Source organism: Cervus canadensis, chromosome 18, assembly GCF_019320065.1.
Source record: "Cervus canadensis isolate Bull #8, Minnesota chromosome 18, ASM1932006v1, whole genome shotgun sequence".
Classification (NCBI taxonomy): Eukaryota; Metazoa; Chordata; class Mammalia; order Artiodactyla; family Cervidae; genus Cervus; species Cervus canadensis.
The window spans coordinates 14189895-14215930 of NC_057403.1; the positions used below are offsets into that span (position 1 = coordinate 14189895).

General features: G+C 43.2%; 1 protein-coding gene across 2 annotated transcripts; it reads left to right on the top strand.

Annotated features, from left to right (window-relative positions):
* Positions 1-270: 270 nt before the first annotated feature.
* On the top strand, positions 271-25346 carry NLRP9 (NLR family pyrin domain containing 9). 2 transcript variants are annotated; one of them, XM_043437223.1, is made up of 11 exons: positions 271-550; positions 3364-4927; positions 10181-10342; positions 12112-12118; positions 14443-14465; positions 15235-15372; positions 16622-16792; positions 20183-20353; positions 22517-22687; positions 23462-23632; positions 25006-25238. In XM_043437223.1, the coding sequence occupies exons 1-11, from the start codon at positions 271-273 to the stop codon at positions 25136-25138; spliced, it is 2991 nt and encodes a 996-aa protein (XP_043293158.1). In that variant the 3' UTR covers positions 25139-25238. The 2 variants fall into 2 exon arrangements, with proteins under 2 accessions (XP_043293158.1, XP_043293157.1); XM_043437222.1 differs by lacking the exons at positions 12112-12118; positions 14443-14465 and having other exon boundaries at positions 15205-15372; positions 25006-25346.
* The last annotated feature ends 690 nt before the right edge of the window (positions 25347-26036 follow it).

Sequence of the window (26036 nt, forward strand, 5' to 3'; positions counted from 1 at the left end):
GTTTAGTATCAGCCACATTTTCAGTTGCTAGCACTGAATTCATATACGTGGTTTTGGAATGTTGAGAAAGGATGGGGTACTTCCCCACCAAGTGAAGCTGGGAAGATAGATTTTAAACAAGAAATGCATGATACAATATCCACATCTGTTGAGTTTTAACTTCATCATGACACCCTTCTTCCCAGGTATCATATCACCTATTGCTTCTTTTTGAGAATTTCCCCCTTTCCCCACGGCTGGAGAAGTCCAGCTCCGCAATCCCATGACGAGATGGCCGAATATTTTTTTTCTGACTTTGGCCTGTTGTGGTACCTGGAGGAGCTCAAAAAGGAAGAGTTCTGGAAATTTAAGGAGCTCCTCAAGCAAGAACCTCTGAAATTCAAACTCAAGCCCATCCCGTGGACCGAGCTAAAGAAGGCTTCACGAGAAAATGTGTCAAAGCTGTTGAGCAAGCATTACCCGGGAAAACTGGCCTGGGACGTGACCCTGAGTCTGTTTCTTCAGATAAGTCGGGCTGATCTCTGGAAGAAGGCTCAGAACGAGATCCGACGTAAGTGTCCTGGAAGGGATGGGGGGCTGGGACCCACCGGGGTGGCTGGTTTACTGGGAGTTTCTAACGAAGGTTGCATCGTTACTGAGTTAGCAGCCATGCCTCCATCTGTTGAGAATGTGGTAGGGGTCAGTAGGACCCTTGGAAATTAGTAGAATTGCAAGCCAACTCTGGTCATTGATGGGCCAGAGTGGTTGAATAATGTCCTCAGACCATTAATCTAAGTGTCTTCTCCTCATTTTTCTGTTCCAAGCTGAGTCACTGCTAGTTTAGAAGATCCCCTGGAGAAGGAAACGGCAACCCACTCCAGTATTCTTGCCTGGAGAATCCCCTGGACAGAGGAGCCTGGCGGGCTACAGTTCATGGGGTTGCAAAGAGTCGGACACGACTGAGCGCCTGGGGCTTAGTGTCTGTGTCACCAGGACTGCTGAGATGGAATTCCATGATGCTTCTGACCCACCCTCCCCCTTTTTCTTAAAATATTTTTTTAATTATTTTTTTAAATTGAAGGATGATTGCTTGACAGAACTGTGTTGGTTTCTGCCATGTATCAACATGCATCAGCCATAGGTATACACATGTCCCCTTCCTCTTAAGCCTCCCTCCCACCTCCCACCTCATCCCACCCCTCTAGGTTGTCACACCCCAAGTTTGAGTTCCCTGCATCACACAGCAAATTCTCATTGGCTACCTATTTTATACCTGGTAGTGTATATGTTTTCATGCTACTCTCTCCATTTGTTCCACCCTCTCCACCCTTTTTTTGATTAAATATTTTTTTTTTATTGGAGTAGGGTTGACCTGCAATGTTGTGTTAGTGTCTGCTTATAGCAAAGTGACTCAATTATACATGTACACGTGTCCACTCTTTTTTATATTCTTTCATACGGGTCACATATTTTTCACCAGACTGGCACAAGAAACTAGCAGAATCCTAAGATGAGGAAATAGAGAGCAGATACCCCTGCCCCCACAGGAAATACTTTTCATGTGTGATGTCGTTTTATTTTTACCATGACTCTGAGGTTTGCAAATGAGAAAAATGCAGACCTAACAGTGTCCCCTCATGTTAGATGACGTTTCCAAAAGGGACACAACTGACTCAGGACCAGTTATTTTTGACTCACTGAAGGGCTTTACATCCTCCTCTGGACGAGTATGCCATTTTCTTTCCCTCAGAGAATAAAAACAGTTGAGTCGTAAATCCTGGCAAACAAAGTGACAAAATACCAGATAAATCACCCATTAATTTTTTTCTCTTTTTATATATATATATATATATATACACATATATTTAAATTTATTTTTGAGTGAGTGTTTGATCTTAAATTGGAATTCACGAACATGGAAACTCTTCCAATATTTCTTTATATTTTGTTCTTCTGCTCTCAAGATTCTCTTTTATCTGTTTTCATGGCTTTATTATGATTTCTTAAAAGGAATTATTGTTGATTTATAATGTTACAATGTTGTGTTAGTTTCAGAAGTATAGCCAAGTGATATAATATATAATTTATATTATACATTAAATATATTAGTAATAATTTGTTGTTTCATGGCTAAGTTGTGTCCGACTCTTTGCAACCCCATAGACTGTAGCCCTTCAGGCTCCTCTGTCCATGGGATTTCCCAGCCAAGAAAACCGGAGTGGGTTGCCATTTCTTCCTCCAGGGGATCGTCCTGACATATAATTTATGTATTATGTATTATAATGCATGATATACATAAATATTATATAGTACATAAATTATGTAAGGTATATATATTTCACATTCTTTTCCCTTATAAGTTATTACAAAATAATGAGTAAAGTTTCCTGTGCTATGCAGAAGGTCCTTGCCGGTTGTCTGTTTTATACATGCATGCATGTTCAGTTGTGTCTGACTCTTAGTGACCCCATGGACCATAGCCTACCAGGCTCCTCTGTCCATGGAATTCCCCAGGCAAGAATACTGGAGTGGGTTGCCATTTCCTTCTCCAGAGGATCTTTCTGACCCAGGGATTGAACCCATGTCTTCTGCATTGGCAGGTGGGTTCTTTGCTGCTGAGCCATCATGGAATCCCTAAATAAATAGCAGTGCTTATGAATTCTTGACTGGGCAGATAGTGTTCTCCTAGTTTGAAGTGTAATCCCCAGGTGTCCATATTCTGTGTAAAATCTGGGGTAGATTTTTTTTTTTTTTTGGGATTATGTTTTTCTCTAGGTCTATGCCCAGCGGTGGGATTTCTGGGTCATATGATAGTTTTATTCCTAGGTTCTTAGGACACGTTGGGAGAAGGAGAGGGTGGGATGAATTGAAAGAGGAGTACTGACATGTACACACTACCATGTATAAAACAGATAGCTAGTGGTAAGCTGCTGTGTAGCACAAGGAGCTCAGCGTGGTGCTCTGTGATGACCTAGAGTGGTGGGATGGGAGGCGTGGGAGGGAGGCTCAAGAGGAGGGGATATATGTATACATAGAACTAATTCACATTGTTGTACAGCAGAAAATAACGCAACATTATGGAGTAATTACCCTCCAATTAAAAAAATCCTATAAGCCATAATGGAAAAGAATATTAAAAAAGGATGGCTATATAAGTATAACTGAATCAGTTTGCTGTACAATAGGAATTAACAACATTGTACGTCAACTATACTTCAATAAAAATAAATAAGAAAAAACCCCCAAAGTTTATGAGCCTGGTCCCTCCCCCATGGGCATACATCAGTCTTTGCACATGTGTTTGAGTAAATCCATAGGGTTTGTTCTCAGTACCAAATATGGGGTGTATTTTTAAAAAATTGTCTTCTGTCCCTGTTAATTCAGAGAAGATAAACCCATATAGAAGCCACATGAAGCAGAAATTCCAAGTCCTGTGGGAGAAGGAGCCCTGCCTTCTGGTTCCTGAAGATTTCTACAAAGAGACCACAAAGAGTGAGTATGAACAACTGAATGCTGCCTACCTTGCCACCCTCAAGCCTGGAGAGTTCTCACCCACTGTGATCTTGCACGGTCCTGAAGGGATTGGAAAAACAACCTTTCTGAGAAAAGTGATGCTGGAGTGGGCCAAGGGAAACCTATGGAGGGACAGGTTCTCGTTTGTCTTCTTCCTCACGGGCCGTGAAATGAATGGTGTGACGGACATGAGCCTGGTGGAGCTGCTCTCCAGGGACTGGCCTGAGTCTTCGGAGCCCATTGAAGACGTCTTTTCCCAGCCAGAGAGAATCCTCTTTATCTTGGATGGCGTGGAGGAACTGAAGTTTGACTTGGATTGCAACACCGACCTCTGTGAAGACTGGGAGCAGCCACATTCCATGCAGGTTGTCCTGCGGAGCCTGCTGCAGAAACGGATGCTCCCAGAATGCTCTCTGCTCCTCGCACTCAGCAAGATGGGGGTGAGGAAAAACTACTCCTTGTTGAAGCACATGAAATGCATCTTTCTCTTGGGGTTCTCTGAGCGCCAAAGGAAGCTGTATTTCTCCCATTACTTCCGGGAGAAGGATGCATCCTCGAGAGCCTTCCGTTTTGTGAGGGAGAGGAGCTCACTCTTCATCTTGTGCCAGAGCCCCTTTCTCTGTTGGCTAGTCTGTACCGGCTTGAAGTGTCAGCTGGAGAAGGGAGAAGACCTGGAGTTGGACTCTGAAACCATCACTGCTTTGTACGTGTCTTTCTTCACGAAAGTGTTCAAATCAGGAAGTGAGACCTGTCCGTTGAAGCAGAGAAGAGCCTGTCTGAAAAGCCTGTGTACCTTGGCTGCTGAGGGTATGTGGACTCGCACGTTCCTGTTTTGCCCCGGGGACCTCAGGAGGAACGGGGTGTCCGAATCGGACACCTCGATGTGGTTAGATATGAAACTTCTTCACAGGACTGGTGACTGCCTTGCCTTCATCCATACCTGTATCCAAGAATTTTGCGCCGCCATGTTCTACATGTTCAAACGACCCAAGGACCCACCTCACTCGGTCATTGGAAATGTGACCCAGCTCATCACCAGGGCTGTGGGCGAACACTACTCCCACTTGTCCTGGACAGCGGTATTCCTGTTTGTGTTCTCAACTGAAAGGATGACCCACAGGCTGGAGACATCCTTTGGTTTTCCACTGTCCAAAGAGATAAAGCAGGAAATAACGCAGAGCCTTGACACTTTAAGTCAGTATGACCCCAATAATGTCATGATGAGTTTCCAGGCATTGTTCAATTGTTTGTTTGAGACCCAGGACCCAGAATTTGTAGCCCAAGTGGTGAATTTCTTCAAAGACATTGACATTTATATTGGTACCAAAGAGGAGCTGATAATATGTGCAGCCTGTCTGAGACATTGCCATAGTCTGCAGAAATTTCACCTGTGTATGGAACATGTCTTCCCAGATGAGTCAGGATACATCTCAAAGTAAGTCCATGTATTAATTCCCTCTCTCCTACATGCCATATTTGTGCCAGTCCCAGATGGGCTTCCCTGGTAGCTCAGATGGTAAAGAATCCACCCGTAGGGCAGAATACCCGGGTTTGATCCATGGGTTGGGAAGATCCCCTGGAGAAGGGAATGGCTACCCACTCCAGTATTCTGGCCTGGGAAATTCAATGGACAGAGGAGCCTGGTGGGCTACAGTTCATGGGGTTGCAAAGAGTCAGACACAACTGAGCAACTAACCCTCACTTTTCACTTTCTTTCCAGCCCCCAGTGGGTATTTCATAAACCATTGTACTTTTGTACTTAAAAAAACGTGACTTTTGTAGTCAAAGAGACACTGGTTTGAGTCCTTGCACTGCTATTTGCTAGTGTTGTGACCATGAACTGTGAGTCTTCAGTTTTTCCATCTGTATAAACAAGGGTCAGCATCTTACTTCATAGGGCCAATGTCAGGTTGAATGGTAAGCAGTTTTTATTGTTGCCAGAACAATGCTTCCCCCCCAACCCCAACACACCTCCATAGCATTTTAGCATATCCTGATAATTCCACTGGGAAGGCACACTTAGAAGATTGTGCCTGATTTCCTCCAGATTTTGCTTATGTGTCTTTTCTCTTTGCTGATTTTATTTATTTTTTAAAAATAAATTTATTTATTTTAAATGGAGGCTAATTACTTTACAATATTGTAGTGGTTTTGCCATACATTGACATGAATCAGCCATGTGCCCCCCATCCTGACCCTCCCTACCACCTCCCTCCTCATCCCATCCCTCAGGGTCATCCGAGTGCACTGGCCCTGAGCACCCTGTCTCATGCATCGAACCTGGACTGGTGGTCTATTTCACATATGGTAATATACATGTTTCAGTGCTATTTTCTCAAATCATCCCACCCTCGCCTTCTCCCACAGAATCCAAAAGTTTGTTCCTTACATCTGTGTCTCTTTTGCTCTCTTGCATATAGGGTCATCATTGCCATCTTTCTAAATTCCATATATATGTGTTAGTGTACTGTATTCACGTTTCTCTTTCTGACTTACTTCACTCTGTATAATAGGCTTCAGTTTCATCCACCTCATTAGAACTGATTCAAATACATTCTTTTTAATGGCTGAGTAATATTCCATTGTCTATATGTACCACAGCTTTCTTATCCATTTGTCTGCTGATGGACATCTAGGTTGCTTCCATGTCCTGGCTATTGTAAACAGTGCTGCGATGAACATTGGGGTATACGTGTCTCTTTCAATTCTGGTTTCCTTGGTGTGTATGCCCAGGAGTGGGATTGCTGGGTCATATGGCAGTTCTAATTCCAGTTTTTAAAGGAATCTCCACACTGTTCTCCATAGTGGCTGTACTAGTTTGCATTCCCACCAACAGTGTAAGAGGGTCCCCTTTTCTCCACACCCTCTCCAGCATTTATTGTTTGTAGACTTTTGGATAGCAGCCATTCTGACCAGCGTGAGATGGTACCTCATTGTGGTTCTGATTTGCATTTCTCTGATAATGAGTGATGTTGAGCATCTTTTCATGTGTTTGTTAGCCATCTATATGTCTTCTTTGGAGAAATGTCTGTTTAGTTCTTTGGCCCAATTTTAGATTGGGTCATTTATTTTTCTGGAACTGAGCTGCAAGAGCTGCTTGTATGTTTTTGAGATTAATTCTTTGTCAGTTGTTTCATTTGCTATTATTTTTTCCCATTCTGAAGGCTGTCTTTTCACCTTGCTTATCATGTCCTTCATTATGCAAAAGTTTTTAAGCTTAATTAGGTCCCATTTGTTTATTTTTGCTTTTATTTTCAATATTCTGGGAGGTGGGTCATAGAGGATCCTGCTGTGATTTATGTCAGAGAGGCTTTTGCCTGTGTTTTCCTCTGGGAGTTTTATAGTTTCTGGTCTTACATTTAGATCTTTAATCCATTTTGAGTTTATTTTTGTGTATGGTGTTAGAAAGTGTTCTAGTTTCATTCTTTCACACATGGTTGACCAATTTTCCCAGCACCACTTGTTAAAGAGATTGTCTTCTCTCCATTGTATATTCTTGTCTCCTTTGTCAAAGATAAGGTGTCCATAGGTGCGTGGATATATCTCTGGGCTTTCTATTTTGTTCCATTGATTTATATTTCTGTCTTTGTGCCAGTACCATACTGTCTTGATGACTGTAGCTTTGCAGTATAGTCTGAAGTCAGGCAGGTTGATTCCTCCAGTTCCATTCTTCTTTCTCAAGATTGCTTTGGCTATTCAAAGTTTTTTGTATTTCCATACAAATTATGAAATTATTTATTCTAGTTCTCTGAAAAATACCATTGGTAGCTTGATAGGGATTGCATTGAATCTATCAATTGCTTTGAGTGGTATACTCATTTTCACTATATTGATTCTTCTGATCCAAGAACATGGTATATTTTTCCATCTATTTGTGTCCTCTTTGATGTCTTTCATCAATGTTTTATAGTTTTCTATATATAGATCTTTTGTTTCTTTAAGTAGATTTATTCCTAAGTATTTTGTTCTTTTTGTTACAATGGTGAAAGGAATTGTCTCCTTAATTTCTCTTTCTGGTTTCTCATTGTTAGTGTATCGGAATGCAAGGGATTTCTGTATGCTAATTTTATATTCTGCAACTTTACTATATTCACTGATTAGCTCTAGTAATTTTCTGGTGGAGTCTTTAGGGTTTTCTATGTAGAGGATCATGTCATCTGCAAACAGTGAGAGTTTTTCTTCTTTTCCAATTTGGATTCCTTTTATTTATTTTTTTTCTCTGATTGCTGTGGCTAAAACTTCCAAAACTATGTTGATAGTAGTGATGAGAGTGGGCACCCTTGTCTTGTTTCTGACTTTAGGGGAAATGCTTTCAATTTTTCACCATTGAGGATAATGTTTGCTGTGGGTTTATCATATATGGCTTTTATTATGTTGAAGTATGTTCCTTCTATGACAGATTTCTGGAGGGTTTTTATCATAAATGGATGTTGTATTTTGTCAAAGGCTTTCTCTGCATCTATTGAGATAATCATATGGTTTTTATCTTTCAATTTGTTAATGTGGTATATCACATTGATTGATTTGTGAATGTTGAAGAATCCTTGCATCCCTGGGCTGATTTTAACTTGCATTCTTTCATCAGGCTCAGGCTCCCAGCTCACACTTTAGCTCTCAAACACATACCCTCTTTCACTGTCATTAAAAAAAATTAATGTATAATTGAGGGACTTCCCTAGTGGTCTAGTGGTTAAGACTCCATGCTTCCACTGCAGGGGACATGGGTTTGATTCCTGATTGGGGAACTAAGATCCGATATGCTGGGTGACATGGCCAAAAAAAATGTATAATTGACATACAACAATTATATTGGATTCAGGTGTACAGCATAATTTGCAATATTTGTATATACTGTGAAATGGTTACCACAGTAAGTCTAGTTAATATCTTTCACCATACATGAAAAGTGGAAATGTTAGTTGCTCATTTGTTTCCCATTCATTGTGACCCATGGACTGCAGCCTGCCAGGTTCCTCTGGCCCATGGAATTTTCCAAGCAAAAATACTGGGGTGGGTTGCTATTCTCTTCTCCAGGGGATCTTCCTGACCCATGGATTGAATCCAGGTCTCCCGCATTGCAGACAGATTCTTTACCAACTGAGGACCAGTTAACATCTGTCATCATACATAGTTACAGATTATTTTGCCCATAATGAGGACTTTTGTATCTACCCTAATGTTTGTAGCAGCCTTATTAAGGTATGGAAAAAACCTAGGTGTCCATTGACAGATGAATGGATAAAGAAGATCTGATATATATACATATGTATACTAATGCATATATATGGAATCTAGAAAGATGGTACCAAAGAATTTATTTGCAGAACAACAATGGAGAAACAGACAATAGAGAACAGATTTATGGACACGGGGATGGGGAGCAGAAGGTGAGATGTATGGAGAGAGTTACATGGAAACTTATATTACCATAAGTAAAATAGCTAGCCCGTTTGTGAATTTGCTGTAGGTCTCAGGGAACTCAAACAGGGTCTCTGTACCAGCCTAGAGGGGTGAGATGGGGAGGGAGATGGGAGGGAGGTTCAAGAGGGAGGGGACATATGTATACCTATGGCTGATTCATGTTGAGGTTTGACAGAAAACAACTAAATTCTGTAATGCAGTTATCTTTTACTTAAAAAATAAATGTAAAAAGATGCAATGTAGATAGAATATTACTCAGCCATAAAAATCGATATCTTGCCAATTATGATGGCATGGATGGATCTGCAGGATATTATGCTTAGTGAAATAAATCAGAGAAAGATAAATACTGTACAATTTCACTTATATGTGGAATCAAAAAGATAAATGAAACAAACATATATAGTAGTGTATACATGTCAATCCCAAATTCCTTATTTATCTCTCCTCCTACCTTTCCTCTTTGGTAGCAGTAAGTTTGTTTTTGAAGTCTGTGAGTCTGTTTCTGTTTTGTAATTAAGTTCATTGGTATTATTTTTATTTTAGATTCTGCATACAAGCAATATCCCATGATGTTTGCCTTCCTCTTGCCTGACTTACTTCACTTACTTTGATAATCTCCAGGTCTATCTATGTTGCTGCAAATGGCATTATTTCAGTCTTTTTAATGGCTTAGTAATATTCCATTGTGTGTGTCTGTGTGTATGTATATACACTACATCTTTATCCATTCATCTGTTGATGAACATTTTGGTTGCTTCCATGTCTTGGTTATTGTAAACAGTGCTGCAGAGAACTTAAGAGTGTGTATATCCTTTTGAATATATCTGGTTTTTTCCAGATGTATGCCCAGGAGTGAGATTGCTGGATTGTATGGCAACTCTGTTTTTGGCTTTATAAAAAAATTAATTTATTTTGGCCTTGCTGGGTCCTTGTTTGCTGCCTGCAGGCTTTCTCTTGTTGTAGTAAGCAGGGGCTCCTTTCCAGTTGCAGTGTGCGGGCTTCCCATTGTGGTGGCTTCTCTTGTTGCAGAGCACAGGCTCTAGAGCATGTGGGCTCAGGAGCACAGACTTAGTAGTCATGGTGCACAGGCTTAGTTGCCCCAAGGCACGTGATCTTCCCAGATCTGGGATCGAACCTTTGTCTCTTGCATTGGCAGGTGGATTCTTTACCACTGAGCCATCAGGGATGGAAGCCCTATTTTTAGCGGTTTAAGGAGTGGGTTGAGTGGAGACACGGGAGAATCATGGTATTTGTCTTCCCACAGTGCCATCGAGAAGCTCGCCCTCTGGCGGGATCTGTGCTCAGCATTCACCGCCAGCGAGGACTTCGAGATGCTAAATCTGGAGAACTGTCAGTTCGACGAGCCCTCTCTGGCTGTTCTCTGCAGGACGCTGTCTCAACCTGTCTGTAAACTCCGCAAGTTCGTGTAAGTCGGGTCTTCACCTGTTCTTAAGTCAATAGCAGGGTGTCATTTTTCCCCACTCTGGTTTCTTTAAAAAACCCGAGCTACAATCCCATGTGTCGAAAGCAAATTCTGAGCGCTTTCCTTGATTTAAGACGTTTCCCTGAGTGAGACACAAACTGGGCAAACAGGGAGACGTGAAGACTGAATGTGCCCAAGAAGCTGGGTTGCCAGGTTACAGAGGCTGGATGAGAAAGGACAGATTTTCTTTTTTTCTGCTGTGAGTGGCCCTAGAACCAGACCTTCCTTCCCACGGCATCAGCTCACTTGTGTGCAGACGATTAGCTGTGGAGTTCATGCTGACTTGGAAAAATATCGTTGTTGTTGCTGTTTAGTCGCTCAGTTGTGTCAGACTCTTTGCGAGCCCGTGGACTGTAGCCCTCCAGGCTCCTCTGTCCATGGGATTCTCCAGGCAAGAATACAGGAGTGGGTTGCCGTGCCCTCCTTCGGGGGATCTTTGCAACCCAAGGATTGAACCTGCGTCTCCTGCATTAGCAGGCAGGTTCTTTACCACTGAGCCACCTGGGAAGCCCAGAGAATTCTTGTTTTGTGTCAGAAGCAGAATTGGCATTTCGGGGAACTTGGTGTTACCTCTGGGTGACACAGCTGTGTGTTTTGGTCTAGCGATGTGTTTGTGCTGAGGCATTTCAGTTCCTCTGTCACAGATGTTTTAACTGTGACGTAAAGCTTGCTTGGCGAGCCCAAGAGCGGATAGTCCGGGTAGTTGGTGATGTTTGCTTGGATGCTGAGGGATCGAGAATAGCTGTTTCCCAGGAAAAGGTGGAGGAAGGTGCTGAGGACAGGGGGTGAGAGAGCCTCACGTTCATAAAAGAGAAAAACAGTAAGAATAGCACGGAATGGGTAGTGTGTATAGAACAATTCTTAGGCCCTGAGCTGGTTGCTTTATATGCACCGTCTCCTCTGTCTTGTAACCCTTACAACAATTTCGTCATGACCTTTTTACAAAACAAATACCAGAAGCATAGAGAAGGTCCCAGTAATTCTCTGATGCTTTTCTTTCTGTGGTAGAAAGAGTGCTTTTTATGACAGCTAAGAAGTCAGGGAGAGGAGATGCTTCTCTAATGGAGAGACTGCCTTCATGTACCGAAATGTACTTTTTTCTGTGTAATTTTTTAAATTTAACTTTTATATTATATTGAGCTGTAGTTGATTCACAATGTTGTGTTAGTTTCAGGTGCATAGCAAAATTAGTTAAATATATATATATATACACACACACACACACACATACATACATGCATGCATATACCTGTATCTTGGCTTCCCAGGTGGTGCTAGTGGTAAAGAACCTGTGTTCCAGTGCAGGAGACATAAGAGACTCAGGTTCCATCCCTGAGTTGGGAAGATCCCTTGAGGAGGGCATGGCAACCCACCCCAGTATTCCATGGAGAATCACATGGACCGAGGAGCCTGGCGGGCTATAGTCCACGGGGCCACAGAGAGTTGGACAGGACTGAAGCAACTTAGCACACAGGCGCACATGCATGTGTCCACCCTTTTTCAGATTCTTTTCCCATACAGATCATCGTACAGTACCGAGGAGAGTTCCCTGTGCTGCATAGTAGGTCCTTGTTGGTGATCTGTTTTATATACAGGAGTGTGTATGTGTTAATCTCAAACTCCTAATTTATTCCTTCCCCTGACCTTTCCCCTTTGGCAACCATAAGTTTTGTTCTTGAAGTCTGTGAGCCTGTTTCTGTTTTGCTAATAAGTTTCTTTGTATCTTTTTTTTTTTTAAGATTCCACATATGAGTGATGTCATATGGTATTTGTCTTTGTCTGAATGACTTCACTGGGTGTGATCATCTCTAGGCCCATCCATGTTGCTGCAAAGGCATGATTTCATTCTTTTTATGGCTGAGTAGTATTCCATTGTATATATGGACCATGTCTTCTTAACTATTCATCTGTCGATGGACATTTAGCTTCCTTTCATGTCTCGGCTGTTGTGAATAGTGCTATGAACATTGGGGTACGTGTGCCTTTTCAAATTATGGTTTTCCAGGAGTGGAATTGCTGGATCATATGGTAGCTCTACTTTTAGGTTAAAACCTAAAATCTCCCTTCTGTTCTCCTTGTGGCTGTTACCAATTTACATTCCCACCAGCAGTGTAGGAGGACTCCCTTCTCTCCACAGCCTCTCCAGCATTGATAGTTTTCAGATTTTTTGATGATGGCCTTCTCTGACACTTTTGAGTAACTTGGTTTGCCTTAGGCCATCCTGTTGTCTTCAACCCTGCAAGCTATCACTTTCAAGCTAAATTTAACTCCTCCTTCAGCTTAAGTGTGGCTTCTTGCTATATACCAAAACCTATATACCAAGACCACCACAGCTGGGGGTGGTCTTGAGACAGAGTGTTTCTCTGACTAATTTGCCATGAAGAGAAAAGATCTCTCTCTTGTTTACCCTGATGTCTCCAGCAGCCAGCAAAATGCAGAGCTTTCCAGGCGCTCTTTAAACTGAGGTCGAGTGAATGTATGGATCCTTGCATTCTGGACGTGGTTTATTCATTTCACAGAAAGAAACGGGCTCATAAATGAATTGCTCTAGATCCTGCGTGGATAGTAAAAAATGGACCTTGTCGCAGTGTTGTTGTTTTATTTCTTCTGGAAGCTCTGTCAGAAATAAACTAGGGGACTGACTTGCTCATACATTAGTTCAGTGGTTGTTGTTCAGCCACAAAGTCATGTCCAACTCTTTGAGACCCCACGGACTGCAGCATGCCAGGCTCCCCTGTCCTTCACTATCTCCAAGAGTTTGCTCAAACTCATGTCCATCCAGTTGGTGATGCCATCCATCCCCATCCATCTCATCCTCTGTTGTCCCCTTCTCCTGCCTTCCATCTTTCCCAGCATCAAGGTCTTTTCCAATGAGTCGGCTCTTCGCATCAGGTGGCCAAAGTATTGGAGCGTCAGTTTCAGCATCAGTCCTTCCAATGAATATTCAGGGTTGATTTCCTTTAGGACTGACAGGTTTGATCTTCTTGGACTCTCAAGAGTCTTCTCCAGTATATACTAGTTTATTGAAAAACAAGGACTAGTGGTCTTATAATTGAGAGATTGGTTGTTGATTTTAAACGGGGCAGATGACTCTGTAAAGGAGGAGACCAGGTATCTGAGACCACCTGAGTGAAGGTATGAATGAAAATGTGCATGTCCTTCCAAGGATCCTGGGGTTCCAAAATGAGGAAAACAGTTCCTCTTCACAGTGTACACAGAAATGAGTTGTCATCATACCTAGAGTTTTTTTTTTTAAAGAACTTTTTATTTTGTATTGGGGTAGAGCCGATTAACAATGTTGAGTTGGTTTTAGGTGGACAGCAAAGGGACTCAGCCGTACAGATGCACATATCCATTCCCCCCCAGGCCCCCTGCCCCCCAGGCTCCCACATGACACTGAACAGAGTTCCCTGTGCTCCGTACTAGGTCCTTGGTGGTTATCCATTTTAAGTATAGCAGTGTGTACCTGTCCATCCCAAAGTCCCTAACTATCCCTTCCCCCCTGGCAACCATAAGTCCATTCTCTTAAGTCTGTGACTCTCTGTTTTGTAAGTAAGTTCATTTGTATCATTTCTTTTTAGATTCCTCATATAAGGGATGTCATACGATATTTCTCATCCTCTGACGTACTTCACTCAGTATGACATTGCTTAGGTCCATCCATGTTGCTACAAGTGGCATTACTTCATTTCTTTGTAATGGTTGAGTAACATTCCATTGTGTATATGGAATGTAACACATCTTTATCCATTCCTCTATCGGTGGGTGCAATAAATGGTAATTTCTGAACCATCATGATCTATTTGTTTTGTGATGAACCTCCACTATTAAGTTAATTTACCCAAACTTCAGACTATCCAGGAGAAAAGCAAATATTTGAATCCAGTTTTCTCTACGTTAGGAGCCTGGTTCTCTAACCAGGACATATACCATCTCCTTTTAGTTTGTTTTATTTTTTTTTTAAAGAAAACTTGAAAAAATTGTCTCCTTAAAAAAAAACCCTTTAAAAATTTTAGATTGAAATGATCCTTTCCTTGCGGAAGACAATCTTGTTTGGACATGGGAGGTATTGCCAGATGTAGGAGAGCAAAGAGACACAAATATGGTGCTTAGAATTTAACATGGGCTAAATCTGGTTTCCTTATAATATCTGTGGTGGGATGCAGAAGCGGAGGGACTAGGCAGAAACAGGAGACCTCTGAGCACCTGATGTCTGAAGATCCCAGAGAGAATTCATAGGCGGGAATAACCAGAAGACAGCTTCCCAGATGGCGCGACTGGTAAAGAACCTGACTGCCAGTGCAGGAGACATAAGAGACATGGGTTCAATCCCTGAGTCAGGAAGGTCATGGCAACCCACTGCAGTATTCTTGCCTGGAGAATCCCATGGACAGAGGAGCCTGGTGGGCTATAGTCCATGGAGTCGCAGGGTCAGACACTGAAGTGACTTAACTCACACACACACACCAGAAGAGCCAAATTGTTGGAAAAAATTCTGAAGCGGGGAAAGATTGAAGACAAAAGGAGAAGAGGGCAGCAGAGGATGAGATGGTTAGATAGCATCACTTACTCAATGGACATGAATTTGAGCAAACTCTGGGAGATAGTAAAGGACAGGGGAGCCTGGCGTGCTGCATGCCAAGGGGTTGCAAAAGGTTGGACATGACTTAGTGACTGAACAACAACAAACTGGATATTAAAAAAAAAATTAGGAGCCTAAGCATAAAAAGTAGGAAGAATTATGTAAGAGGTATCTTGCTTTGGACTTCATTGCATGAGCTACTGTATCTCTTCGTCTTTTGTAGGTGTAACTTTGCTTCGAATCTGGCAAATAGCCTAGAATTCTTTAAGGCCATTCTTCATAACCCTCATTTGAAATACCTGAACCTCTATGGCAGCAGCCTCTCCCATATGGATGCCAGGAAGCTGTGCGAGGCACTGAAACACCCAATGTGCAACATAGAAGAACTCATGTAAGTCTTGGGGTTTTCCTCCATGATGTAGATTTTTCCCTGTGTGAACTCGGCAGATCCAACACACCTATCTCCTTTCCTGTCGTTGTCTCTCACATGTTTTCCCACGTCCATCTCCGTATCAGCAGACCTCCTAATAAGATGAGGATGGATGGGTTCTTAAGCACAAACCTTCCTCTCAGAAGGTCTGTCCCATCTTTTCTTTTGTGCTCACTTGGGTGACCTCACAGATGCCTTATCTGATTCTCCTTGACTCTCCTCTCAACCAACCCTACCAAAGCCATAACTCCAGTTTCTTTTTCCTTGAAGACAGTCACAGAGAAATGAGAAAATGAGAAAGGTTATGGATGATCACAAATGTCATCTTGGAATCTGGCAGATAATACCATTGAGGATAGAGGGAAAGTAATTTCCCACAAATCACTGCTTTCTCTTGAAAATTATCTGGGATGCCTTTAGCCTCATTGGGGTATTTCTAAACAGACTCAGTCTGTTTTTCAGCAGGAAGAACAAAGGGAAATAGTAGAAATAGCAATAAACAAAAACAACTTGTTAAACCCACCAAGAAGACATACTCTTTTCTCCACCAGTAATATGACTGACGGATCATGTGTACTTGGTTAATTTCACCTGTCAAGATTCATCAGGAGGGAGAGGAAGGGTCCATGCATAAGATTTGTTTGAACACACAGGCTTGCTTTGTTGTTGTTCAGTTGCTAACTTGAGTCCGACTCATTGCGACCCCATGAACTGCAGAACACCAGGCTTCCCTGTCCTTCACTATCTCCCAGAGCTTGCTCAAACTCATGTCCATCGAGTCGGTGATGCCATCCAACCATCTCATCCTCTGTCATCCCCTTCTCCTCCTGCCTTCCATCTTTCCCAGCATCAAGGTCTTTTCCAATGAGTCAGCTTTTTGCATCAAGTGGCCAAAGTATTAGAGCTTCAGCTTCAGCATCAGGCCTTCCAATGAATATTCAGGGTTGATTTCCTTTAGGACTGACTGGTTTGATCTTCTTGCTGTCCAAGGGACTCTCCAGAGTCTTCTCCAGTACTACAATTTGAAAGCATTTCTAATTTGAGTGGAAAGCAACAGGAATTCTTGTGGAGAATCGCATGATTACCTCTGCTTTTTAAAAAGTCTGGAATTGGCAGGTGCTGGATTAGATGCCCTGATGAGGTTCAGGGCCAGTTGCACAGACACCCTGTAAACATCCCGGCTGACCCCCACCACCCGTCTCTCCCGCAGGCTGGGGAAGTGTGACATCACGGGTAAAGCCTGCAAAGACATCGCCTCTGTTCTCGTCCACAACAAGAAGCTGAAGCTTCTCTCCATGTCAGAGAACGCCCTGAAGGACGATGGGGTGCGGGTGCTGTGTGAGGCCTTGAAGAGCCCAGACTGTGCCCTGGAGGCGCTGCTGTGAGTCGGTGTCAGGGAGGGGAGCCTGGGGGACACGGCACGCGGACCGCCCCCCACACTGTGGTCCAGCAAAGTGGGCTTGTCCCACAGGGGCGCCTGAGGTTGAATTGTTGAATTCTAGAGACGCAAGACGAGCTCTTAGCATCCAGCTTGGGGCCTTGGTTATCATAAAGACGGTTGGTGCTTCTGTAGGTATACTGGGAGCCTGGGGGGGATTCATTTCGTTACATGCAGGTGTGGAGCTTCACATGCCCTCGGTTATCACTGGGCCTCCCCCTCACCCCCAGTGTCCCCACCTCTTTCTTCCTGGAGTTTCTATAAAGCAAACTGATTCTTTGTCGGTGGCAATAGAAAGGGTTGTCTATTTACCCAGGTGGCGGGGGGTGGGGGGGTGGGGGGGTAGGGATGCCACAGGAGAAACTTAGTGTTAACTTCAAAAGAATGCCTTAAAGTGGGGGACAGGAGCAAGCTTGCCCAAGTGCATGGAAGTGAATAGGTAGTCTAGAAACAAAGCTTGTGTGTGTGTGTGTGTACACAGGTCTGTATGTGTCTATAGACATAAGGATTACATGCACACACAAAGTGGCATTTACAATAGCAGAAGGCTAGAATATTATTACTGAGATGATTTTTTTAGATTATAAAAAGGTCAGTACTAAAATAAGTTCTGGGAACTTTAAACATTAAAACCAAACTATTAAAAAAATAAGGGAAAACTCTGAACTATAACGATTAGACCAATAAATATTTAGAGGCACAAAAGAAAGTACATATTGGAAGAGGAAAGGACTTGTCTATTAAATCTTGCCTGATATTATTCAGTAAATGGAATTAAAGTGTATTCAATAACTGGTAATTTAAGTGGGATATGTTTATCTAAGAGTTCTTTAAAATACATCATTTAACTTTTTTTTTGTTTTTAAATTTGAATCTTTATTCCTTAAAAATGAAAGACTACTGAAGATGCAAGAAAGTGACTAGGAACTTTAAAAGGAAAAAAATGTTCAACCTATTTCTATATTTTTCATTTTGAACTAGTTTTAGGCTTGGAACAAAGTTGTAAAAATAGCACAAAAATTCTCTTACAGCCCTTACTCCATCCCTGTAATGTTCAACCTTTTTTTTCCCCAAATAGTTAATATTTTTAGTATTTAAATGTTTAATACCATTTTAAACAAATGCGCAGATTTTAAAAATATATTCCACCAGGTCAGAATTCTACAAAATGGGCAAATTTATAGTATAATAGAAAGCATTAAGTTTTTTGCAAAGTCAATTGGCTAATAAATCAAAAAACATATGAAAAGTCTATTAATAACAAACCTTAGAAAGTCCAAAAATTTTTGATGCAAGGTATTAATTCAGTATAACTTAAAATGGCAGAAAGTGGAGATATTTAGGGAAGGCATAATTATAGAGTCATGGAAAATTTGGAGATTGTATTAAGTGACTGTTAAAGTCTTACATTTTCTTTTTTTTAAACTTTTTATTTTGTATTGGATTATTGCTGATTAACAATGATCTGATAGTTTCGGGTGGATGGCAAAGGGACTCAGCCATACATATACATGTATCCGTTCTCCCCCCACACCCCCCTCCCATCCAGGCTGCCATATAACGTGGAGCAGAGTTCCCCGTGCTCTACAGTGGGTCCTTGTTGGTTATCCATTTTAAATACAGCAGTGTGTACATGTTTGTCCCAAACTCCCTAATTATCCCTTCCAACCTGACCATAGTTCATTCGCTAAGTCTGTGAATCTCTTTCTGTTTTGTACATAAGTTCATTTGTATCATTTCTTTTTAGATTCCCCATAAGGGATATCATACGATATATCACTTTCTCTGTCTGTAAAACCTTACATTTTCTTTAAGTATTGGAGAAAGCTTATTTCACCGAAGTGAAGTGTTATTTGCTCAGTCATGTCCGACTCTCTGCAACCCTATGGACTGTAGCCCACTAGGCTCCTCTGTCCATGGGATTCTCCAGGCAAGAATACTGGAGTGGGTTGCCATTCTCTTCTCCAGGGAAGCTTCCCAGCCCAGGGATTGAACCTGTGTCTCCTACATTGCAGGCAGATTCTTTACTGGCTGAGCAAAATATTAAGTAGCTGTCTATTGTCTGATCTCAAAAAATAAAAGAACTGAAAGGGAAAACCCACCACAAGCGAGTGGCATTTGCTAATCGAAGACCTTTCCATTCCTCCTGCCAGAGGTGCCATCCTGAGATGCCCTGAAGCGGCCGGGCAGGTGATGGGAGGTGGGGGCGGGGGCTGCGGGGTCATGTGGGCTGGGCAGCGCCTGCCCACATGGGTGGGTTTCTGCCCCTTTCCACCTGCTACCTGCCACTTGACCATCTCCTGTTGGAATTCCAGGTATCTGGCTCATGTGCCGTTGCTGAAAGTCTGGAATTCTTCGTGAAGTGTCAGCTAAACCAGCTACATACACATGGGACCTATTTAGTCTTTTTTTTTTTCTTCATATTCAGCCTTGATCTACCTGGTTGCAACTTCTATGCTTCCCTTTATTTTTTAAATTCCCAACAGTGAGTAGACAAGAATTCATAACCACATATTTAAAAAAAAATAACATTCTTCAAAGGGAACATGTGAAATAGGATGTCATCTATCTATTATAAATAATGAACATGCTGTGTCACAGAGCACAGATTTAGTCCAAGGTCATGTAGCTGGCGGTACTCTGACTTGGAGCTGGGATCCCGAGATTCTGTCCCCCAGTTTGGGACCCTGTCGTCCACATCCTTCTGTGTTTCTACCCTTGCTACACATGTTAACTTTTTTTAAAATTTATTTTTGGTCACGCTGGGTCTTCACGGCTGCACACAGGCTTTCTCTAGTTACAGTGAGCAGTGGCTTGTCTTGTTGCAAACACAGGCTCTAGGGCACAGGCTCAGTAGTTGTGGCTCACAGGCTTCATTGCTCCGAGGCATGTGGGATCTTCCCGGACCAGGGATCGAACCCATGTCCCCTGCATTGGCAGGTGGATTCCTATTCACTGTACCCTCGGGGAAGTCACCTCTGCTCCACATTTTAATAGTCTTATTTTTCTAAGTGACCACAGAGTACAAGAAAGTTTTTACATGTAGTTTCATGAAAAGATTACCCCATCAAGCTTATGTGGGCCTCCCAGGTGGCGCAGTAGTGAAGAATCCGCCTGCCAATGCAGGAGACTCAGTTTCCGTCCCTGGGTCAGGAAGAACCCCTGGAGAGGGAAATGTCAACCCAATCCATTATTCTTGCCTGGGAAATCCCATGGACAGAGGAACCTGAAGGGCTACAGTCCACTGAGTTGCAAAGAGTAGGACATGACTGAGCGACTGAAGGAGAACATAGAACTTGCTTAGGTTGATGGGTGATGTGTGTGTCTTTGCAGATTGTCACATTGTTGCTTCACCTCTGCAGCCTGTGACTACCTCTCCCAAGTCCTTCTGTGCAACAGATCCCTGACTTTTCTCGACCTGGGGTCAAACGTCCTGAAAGATGAGGGAGTGATAACTGTGTGTGAATCAGTGAAGCACCCGAGCTGCAACCTACAGGAGTTATGGTATGCCTGGCTGGGGTTTGTTTGAATGTCAGTATTTGATTTTGATTTTTGGCTCTTGGCAGCCCGGGAAAGGAACAGGAAGAGAGGAAGAGCATGATGTCTTCTTTAAAAAAAAAAAAAAAAAAAAGCAAGGCTCAATGGTTACCCTACCTGATACTTCTGGGGCTTCCAGGCTGACAGATGTGTTTTTGTTTTTTTTTTACTCTACCTCTTCAAGTTTTTTTTAAATTGCGGGATAATTGCTTTAAAGTATTGTGGTGGTCTCTGCTATACATCAATGTGAATAAGTCATAACTTATATATAATCTCCTTGCTCTTTAGCCTCCTCCCCTCATCCCACCCCCTTCAGTCATCACAGACCGCTAGGTTGAGCTCCTTGCGCTATATCCAGCAGCTTCCCACTAGCTGTCTGATTTATACATGTTGTGCTTGCTTATTGCTCAGTCATGTTCAACTCTTTGCAATTCCATGGACTGTAGCCCGCCAGGCTTCTCTGTCCATGGGGTTTCTCCGGGCAAGAATATTGGAGTGGGTTGCCATGTCCTCCTCCAGGGGATCTTCCCAACCTAGTGATTGAACCCAGGCCTCCCGCATTGCAGGCAGATTCTTTCCCATCTGAGCCACCAGAAAAGCCCATTTTGTAAATGGTAGTGTATATATGTCAGGGATTCTTTGTCAATCGCCCTACCACCGTCTCCTTCCCCCACTGTGTCCACCAGGCCATTCTCCATCTGCTTCTCCATTTCTTCTGTGTAAATAGGCTTGTCAGTGCTATTTTTTCTAGATTCCAGAAATATGCATGTATTATGTGATCCTCGTTTTTCTCTTTCTGACTTACTTTACTCTGTGTATCAGGCTCTAGGTTCATCCACCTAATTACAATGGACTCAAATTCATTCCTTTTTATGGCCGAGTAATAGTCCATTGTATATATGTACCACAACTTCTTTAACCATTCATCTGTTTTTTAAAAAATGTTCATTACAGTATATTTGCTTTACAATGCTGTGTTTGTTCCCACTGTACGCAGAGTGAGTCAGCTATGCGTGCACATGTATCCCCACTTTTGGATTTCCCTCCCACCCAGGTGCCATAGAGCTCTGAGAGGTTCCCTGTGCTGCATGGTGCGTCTTTATTAGTTACCTGTTTCATGTATAGTAGTGTGTACATGTCAAGAATTTGAGCACACTCTGGGAGATAGTGAAGGACAGGGAAGCTTGGTGTGCTGCAGTCCATGGGGACACAAAGACTCAGACACAACAGCATGTCAGCTATTGACATTTTGGCTTAGATTGCTTTTCCTGTGGAGGACGACTGTCCAACGCCCTGTAGGATGGTGGTAGCTAACCAAAAAAACATCCCCAGGCATGTCCTAGTGCCCCCAGGGGGCAGGAAGCAAAAATCATTCCTGCTTGAGAACGTAGACACACATATACACACTCTATACGTATTCCATATGTGTACATAGCAGACATGTATGTGTGTATAAATGTACCTATACATGTGTCCACATGCTTGCATACACAAATACATGTTTATCAGATTTGCACAGATTTACACATATGTGTACATATATGTACATATGTGTGCCTGTATGTTCTGTATACACACTTGCATACTGTGTGAATGGGGCACAATACTGTGAGGAGCCATGAGCTTGGAGACAGGAGACACAGAGGGGATATCAAATTATGTGAAATATTCAGTGAAGTCCATCCCAAAACATGCTGTGTATACAAAGACTTGAAGGAAGTAAGGGGGTAACTCAGCAGATCCTTGGATAAAGAGCATTAGTACCAGCAAGAGCAGAGGTCCCTGAGGGGAGAGACTGGGCAGGAAGGAGAATGCCGGGAGCCCAGGGTTGGGCAGAGGGAAGGAAGTGGAGGAACTGCATTGTGTCATCTCTATCACCATCGTCTTCTTTATCATCATCATCTCCATCATCTCATCGTCGTCTCTGGCATCATCTCCATCATCATCATCTTTATCATCATTATCTTTACCATCATCATCTCTGTCATCTCTATGATCATCATCGTCACCATCATCATCATCTCAGGAACACTTGAGTATTTCTTCCTTTACAGGAATAAGTGAACATAAGTGAAGCCATTACAGATTGGACCTCAGGATCAGATACATTTGTATTTTTTTTCCCTCCAGGTTGATGAATTGCTGCTTCACTTCTGTTTGCTGTGTGGACATCGCTACTGTTCTTATCCACAGTGAAAAACTAAAAACCCTGAAACTAGGGAACAATAAGATATACGATGCTGGTGCCAAAGAGTTATGTAAAGCTTTGAAGCATCCTAAGTGTAAATTAGAGAACCTTGGGTGAGTGTCCATGGATGGTGGGAAAGCTTACCTATTTCAAGAAGAAGAAAAGATGGAGAATGACAGGGATGAACGGGATGCAAGTGTTTCTGAAACAATCTGTTAAGTAAAATGCCAGTCATGAAACCAGGGTTTGCTCCAGCTTGCCATGGGCTGACATGCGGGACTTAGTGGTTTCATTTTAATATATATAATTTTATTTGTTTATTTGGCTGCTCTGGGTCTTCATTGCTGTGCATGGGCTTTCTCTGACTGCGGCCAGTGGGGGTGAGCAGGTCCCACTTGCTAGCTGCAGTGTTCGGGCTTCTCATTGCAGTGGCTTCTCTTGTGGAGCACAGGCTCCAGGGCACACAGGCATCAGTAGTTCTGGATTCTGGGCTTGATAGCACAGGCTCAGTAGTTGTGGCTCACGGACTTGGTTGCTCCGTGGCATGTGGGATCTTCCTGGACCAGGGATTGAACCCACGTCTCCTGCATTGGCAGGCGTATTCTTCACCACTGAGCTACCAGGGAAGCCCTAGGACTGGGTGGTTTCTTGCTGGGGTGGGGAAGTGAGCTGTCCTGTGCATTGAGGGAGGTTTAACTCTGGCCTCCCTCCACCCACGGGAGGCTAGCAGGACTCCTCGCATGCGTCCGATGTCTGCAGACACGCTGTGTGCCCCAGGTGAGACCCATTTGCCCAGTCTGCAACGTCTCTTCTCAGAGGCGCGGCCTTGGCACCTCCAGGTGGTGGGGATGCCAGCCCACCTTACGCCGGTGTGTCCCCCTGTGCAGGCTGGATACCTGCGAGCTCAGCTCTGCCTCTTGTGAGGACCTGGCCTCGGCTCTCACCGCCTGCAAATCGCTGGCTTGCGTGAACCTGGAATGGATCAGCCTGGACTATGATGGGGCGGCGGTGCTGTGTGAAGCCTTGGTCAGTCTGGAGTGCAGCCTGCAAGTGCTCGGGTGAGTGCTTGCTGTTCCCTTGGTGGTGAGTGACCCCCGAGGGAGGTGGGACCACCGTAGGTTTGTGCAGTCTTTGCACCATTGACATTTGGGCTGGAGACTTCTTTGCTGGGGGTGGCTGTCCTGTGCATCGCAGGATGTTGGTCAAGCGTCTCTGGTCTCGACCCACTCATTCCGTTCCCTGGGGCACCTCCTTTGAGACATGATGACCAGAAATACAAGCTTTGGGCACTTCCGTGGTGGTCTGGTGATTAGGCTTCTGTGCTTTCATTGCCGTGGCCCGGCTTCAATCCTTGGTCAGGGAACTGAGATCCTGCAAGCCGCATGAGCCTCAACCACCAAGAAAAAAAAAAAACCCAAAATGCTGAGACAAGATTTTAATTGTTCTCACCACCAAAAGAGAGAGATTGTGTGATCTGGTAGAGATGTTAGCTAACGCTCTGATGGTAATCAATTTGCAGTATATAAACATATCAAACCAATGTGTTGCAACCTTAACCTTACATAACGTTGTATGTTAGGTATATCTCAATAAAATTTTAATTAACTTTTAAAAAGAATGCCCATCATATCTATCCTGTGAAATTTTTTTTAAAAGGCTCCTGGTGTTGTCAAATGTCCCCTGATAAGCAGAATCACCCCCAGGCAAGAATGACTCCTTTACTAAAAACACCATCTCCTACTTAATTTGCCCAAAAAAGTGCAACCACAGCTCACAGCCAGGAGGGTTTCCATCAAGGAGAGAGCAGCGTCTTGACACAGAAGTACATTTCTTGAAGAGCAGCAGTCAATATTGTTTGGAACATCATGTCTTTTTTTTTTTTCTTTTAAACTTTGTATTTTGTATTGGGGTATAGCCGATTAACAAGCGTGAGTTTCAGGTGGACAGCAAAGGGACTCAGTCACACATACGCATGTACCCAGTCTCCCCCAAACCCCCTCCCATCCAGGCTGCCGCATAACATTGAGCAGGGTTCCCTGTGCTCTACCATAGGCCCTTGTTGGTTCTCCATTTTAAATACAGCCATGTGTCCATGTCCATCCCAAACTCCCCAACTATCCCTTTCCTCCATCCTTCCCCTCTGGCATCCACAAGTTCGAGGAACATCATGTTTGCATTTAGAGTGTGTGCAGCTGACTTCCATAGAATGACCATTTGAGTGCCTTCTGTGTACCAAGACCCTGGTGACCTGCAGGGGAGGGACAAATGCTTCACACCCTTCTTTCTCACTTTCCTAGTCTCTAGGAAGGATTTTGTGCATCCTTTGCACAACTGTCCCAGCAAAGAGTGAAGGGGAACTAGCCATCGGGGTGTAGAGAGGGCAGCAGTCATGTATCGAGTCAACATAGCTTCTCTATTTGTATTTTCCCAGCCTGAACAAATCTTCATATGATGAGGAGATTAAGATGATGCTGACGCAGGTGGAAGAGATGAACCACGACCTCGTCATTTCACACCATCTCTGGACCAATGACGAGGCCAGACTCAGGGGTGTACTTGTCTGACAAGGGCACATCCTGGAGTAATCTTCTCACCAAGGTGTCCCGCTTGGTCACTTTGGCATCTCCCCTCCTGACACACCCTGTCATGTAAATGGTTCATCAGAGCCGGTTGATGATTTGGGAGCTCTTCCTTCACAGTGTTCTAGTGATACGATTGTGGGGTTGACTGTCTGTGCCTACGTCCTCTACCTCCCATTAAAGTTCCTATCCTGCCTTGCAATGTGTAGAAGAAAAAAAAATACATGGGTAAACACTGGGGAAAGCATGACTTTAATTTGCTTACCAGATTTCTCGGGATGTAGGACGTTGGGGTTGAAGGAACCATGATCATCTGACACTTCTGACATAGAACTGCTGCTAGGATGTGTCTCTAGATTTTAGAATTTATTCCCTACATCTAACATCCCACCCACACCTTTCACTTTGAGTCTGTCCAAATTTAGTGTTTTTTTTTAGTTTATTTATTTTAATTGGAGGATAATTACTTGACAGTACTGTGATGGTTTCCGCCGTACATCAGTTTGAATGGGCCACAGGTATATGTGTGTCCCCCTCATCCTGAACCCCCTCCCACCACCCCCCCACACCTCGAGGGTGTCACACAGCACCGGCTTGGGTGCCCTGGGTCACACCCCAATCCCACTGGTTCTTCTGTTTTACACATGGTAACGTATATGTTTCAGTGATCTTCGCTCAACTCATCCCAGCCTCGCCTTCTCCCACTGAGTCCAAAAGTCTGTTCGTTACGTCTGTGTCTCCTTTGAGTTTTCTGGTTTAGTTGAAAAAAAAAAAAAGTGTATTTCAATATCTCTACTTATCCATTAGTACATGCCACTCCATTTTTTTTTATTAGAAAGCAGTCATTTTATTTTATTTCTCTTTATATTGTTCAATATTTTTC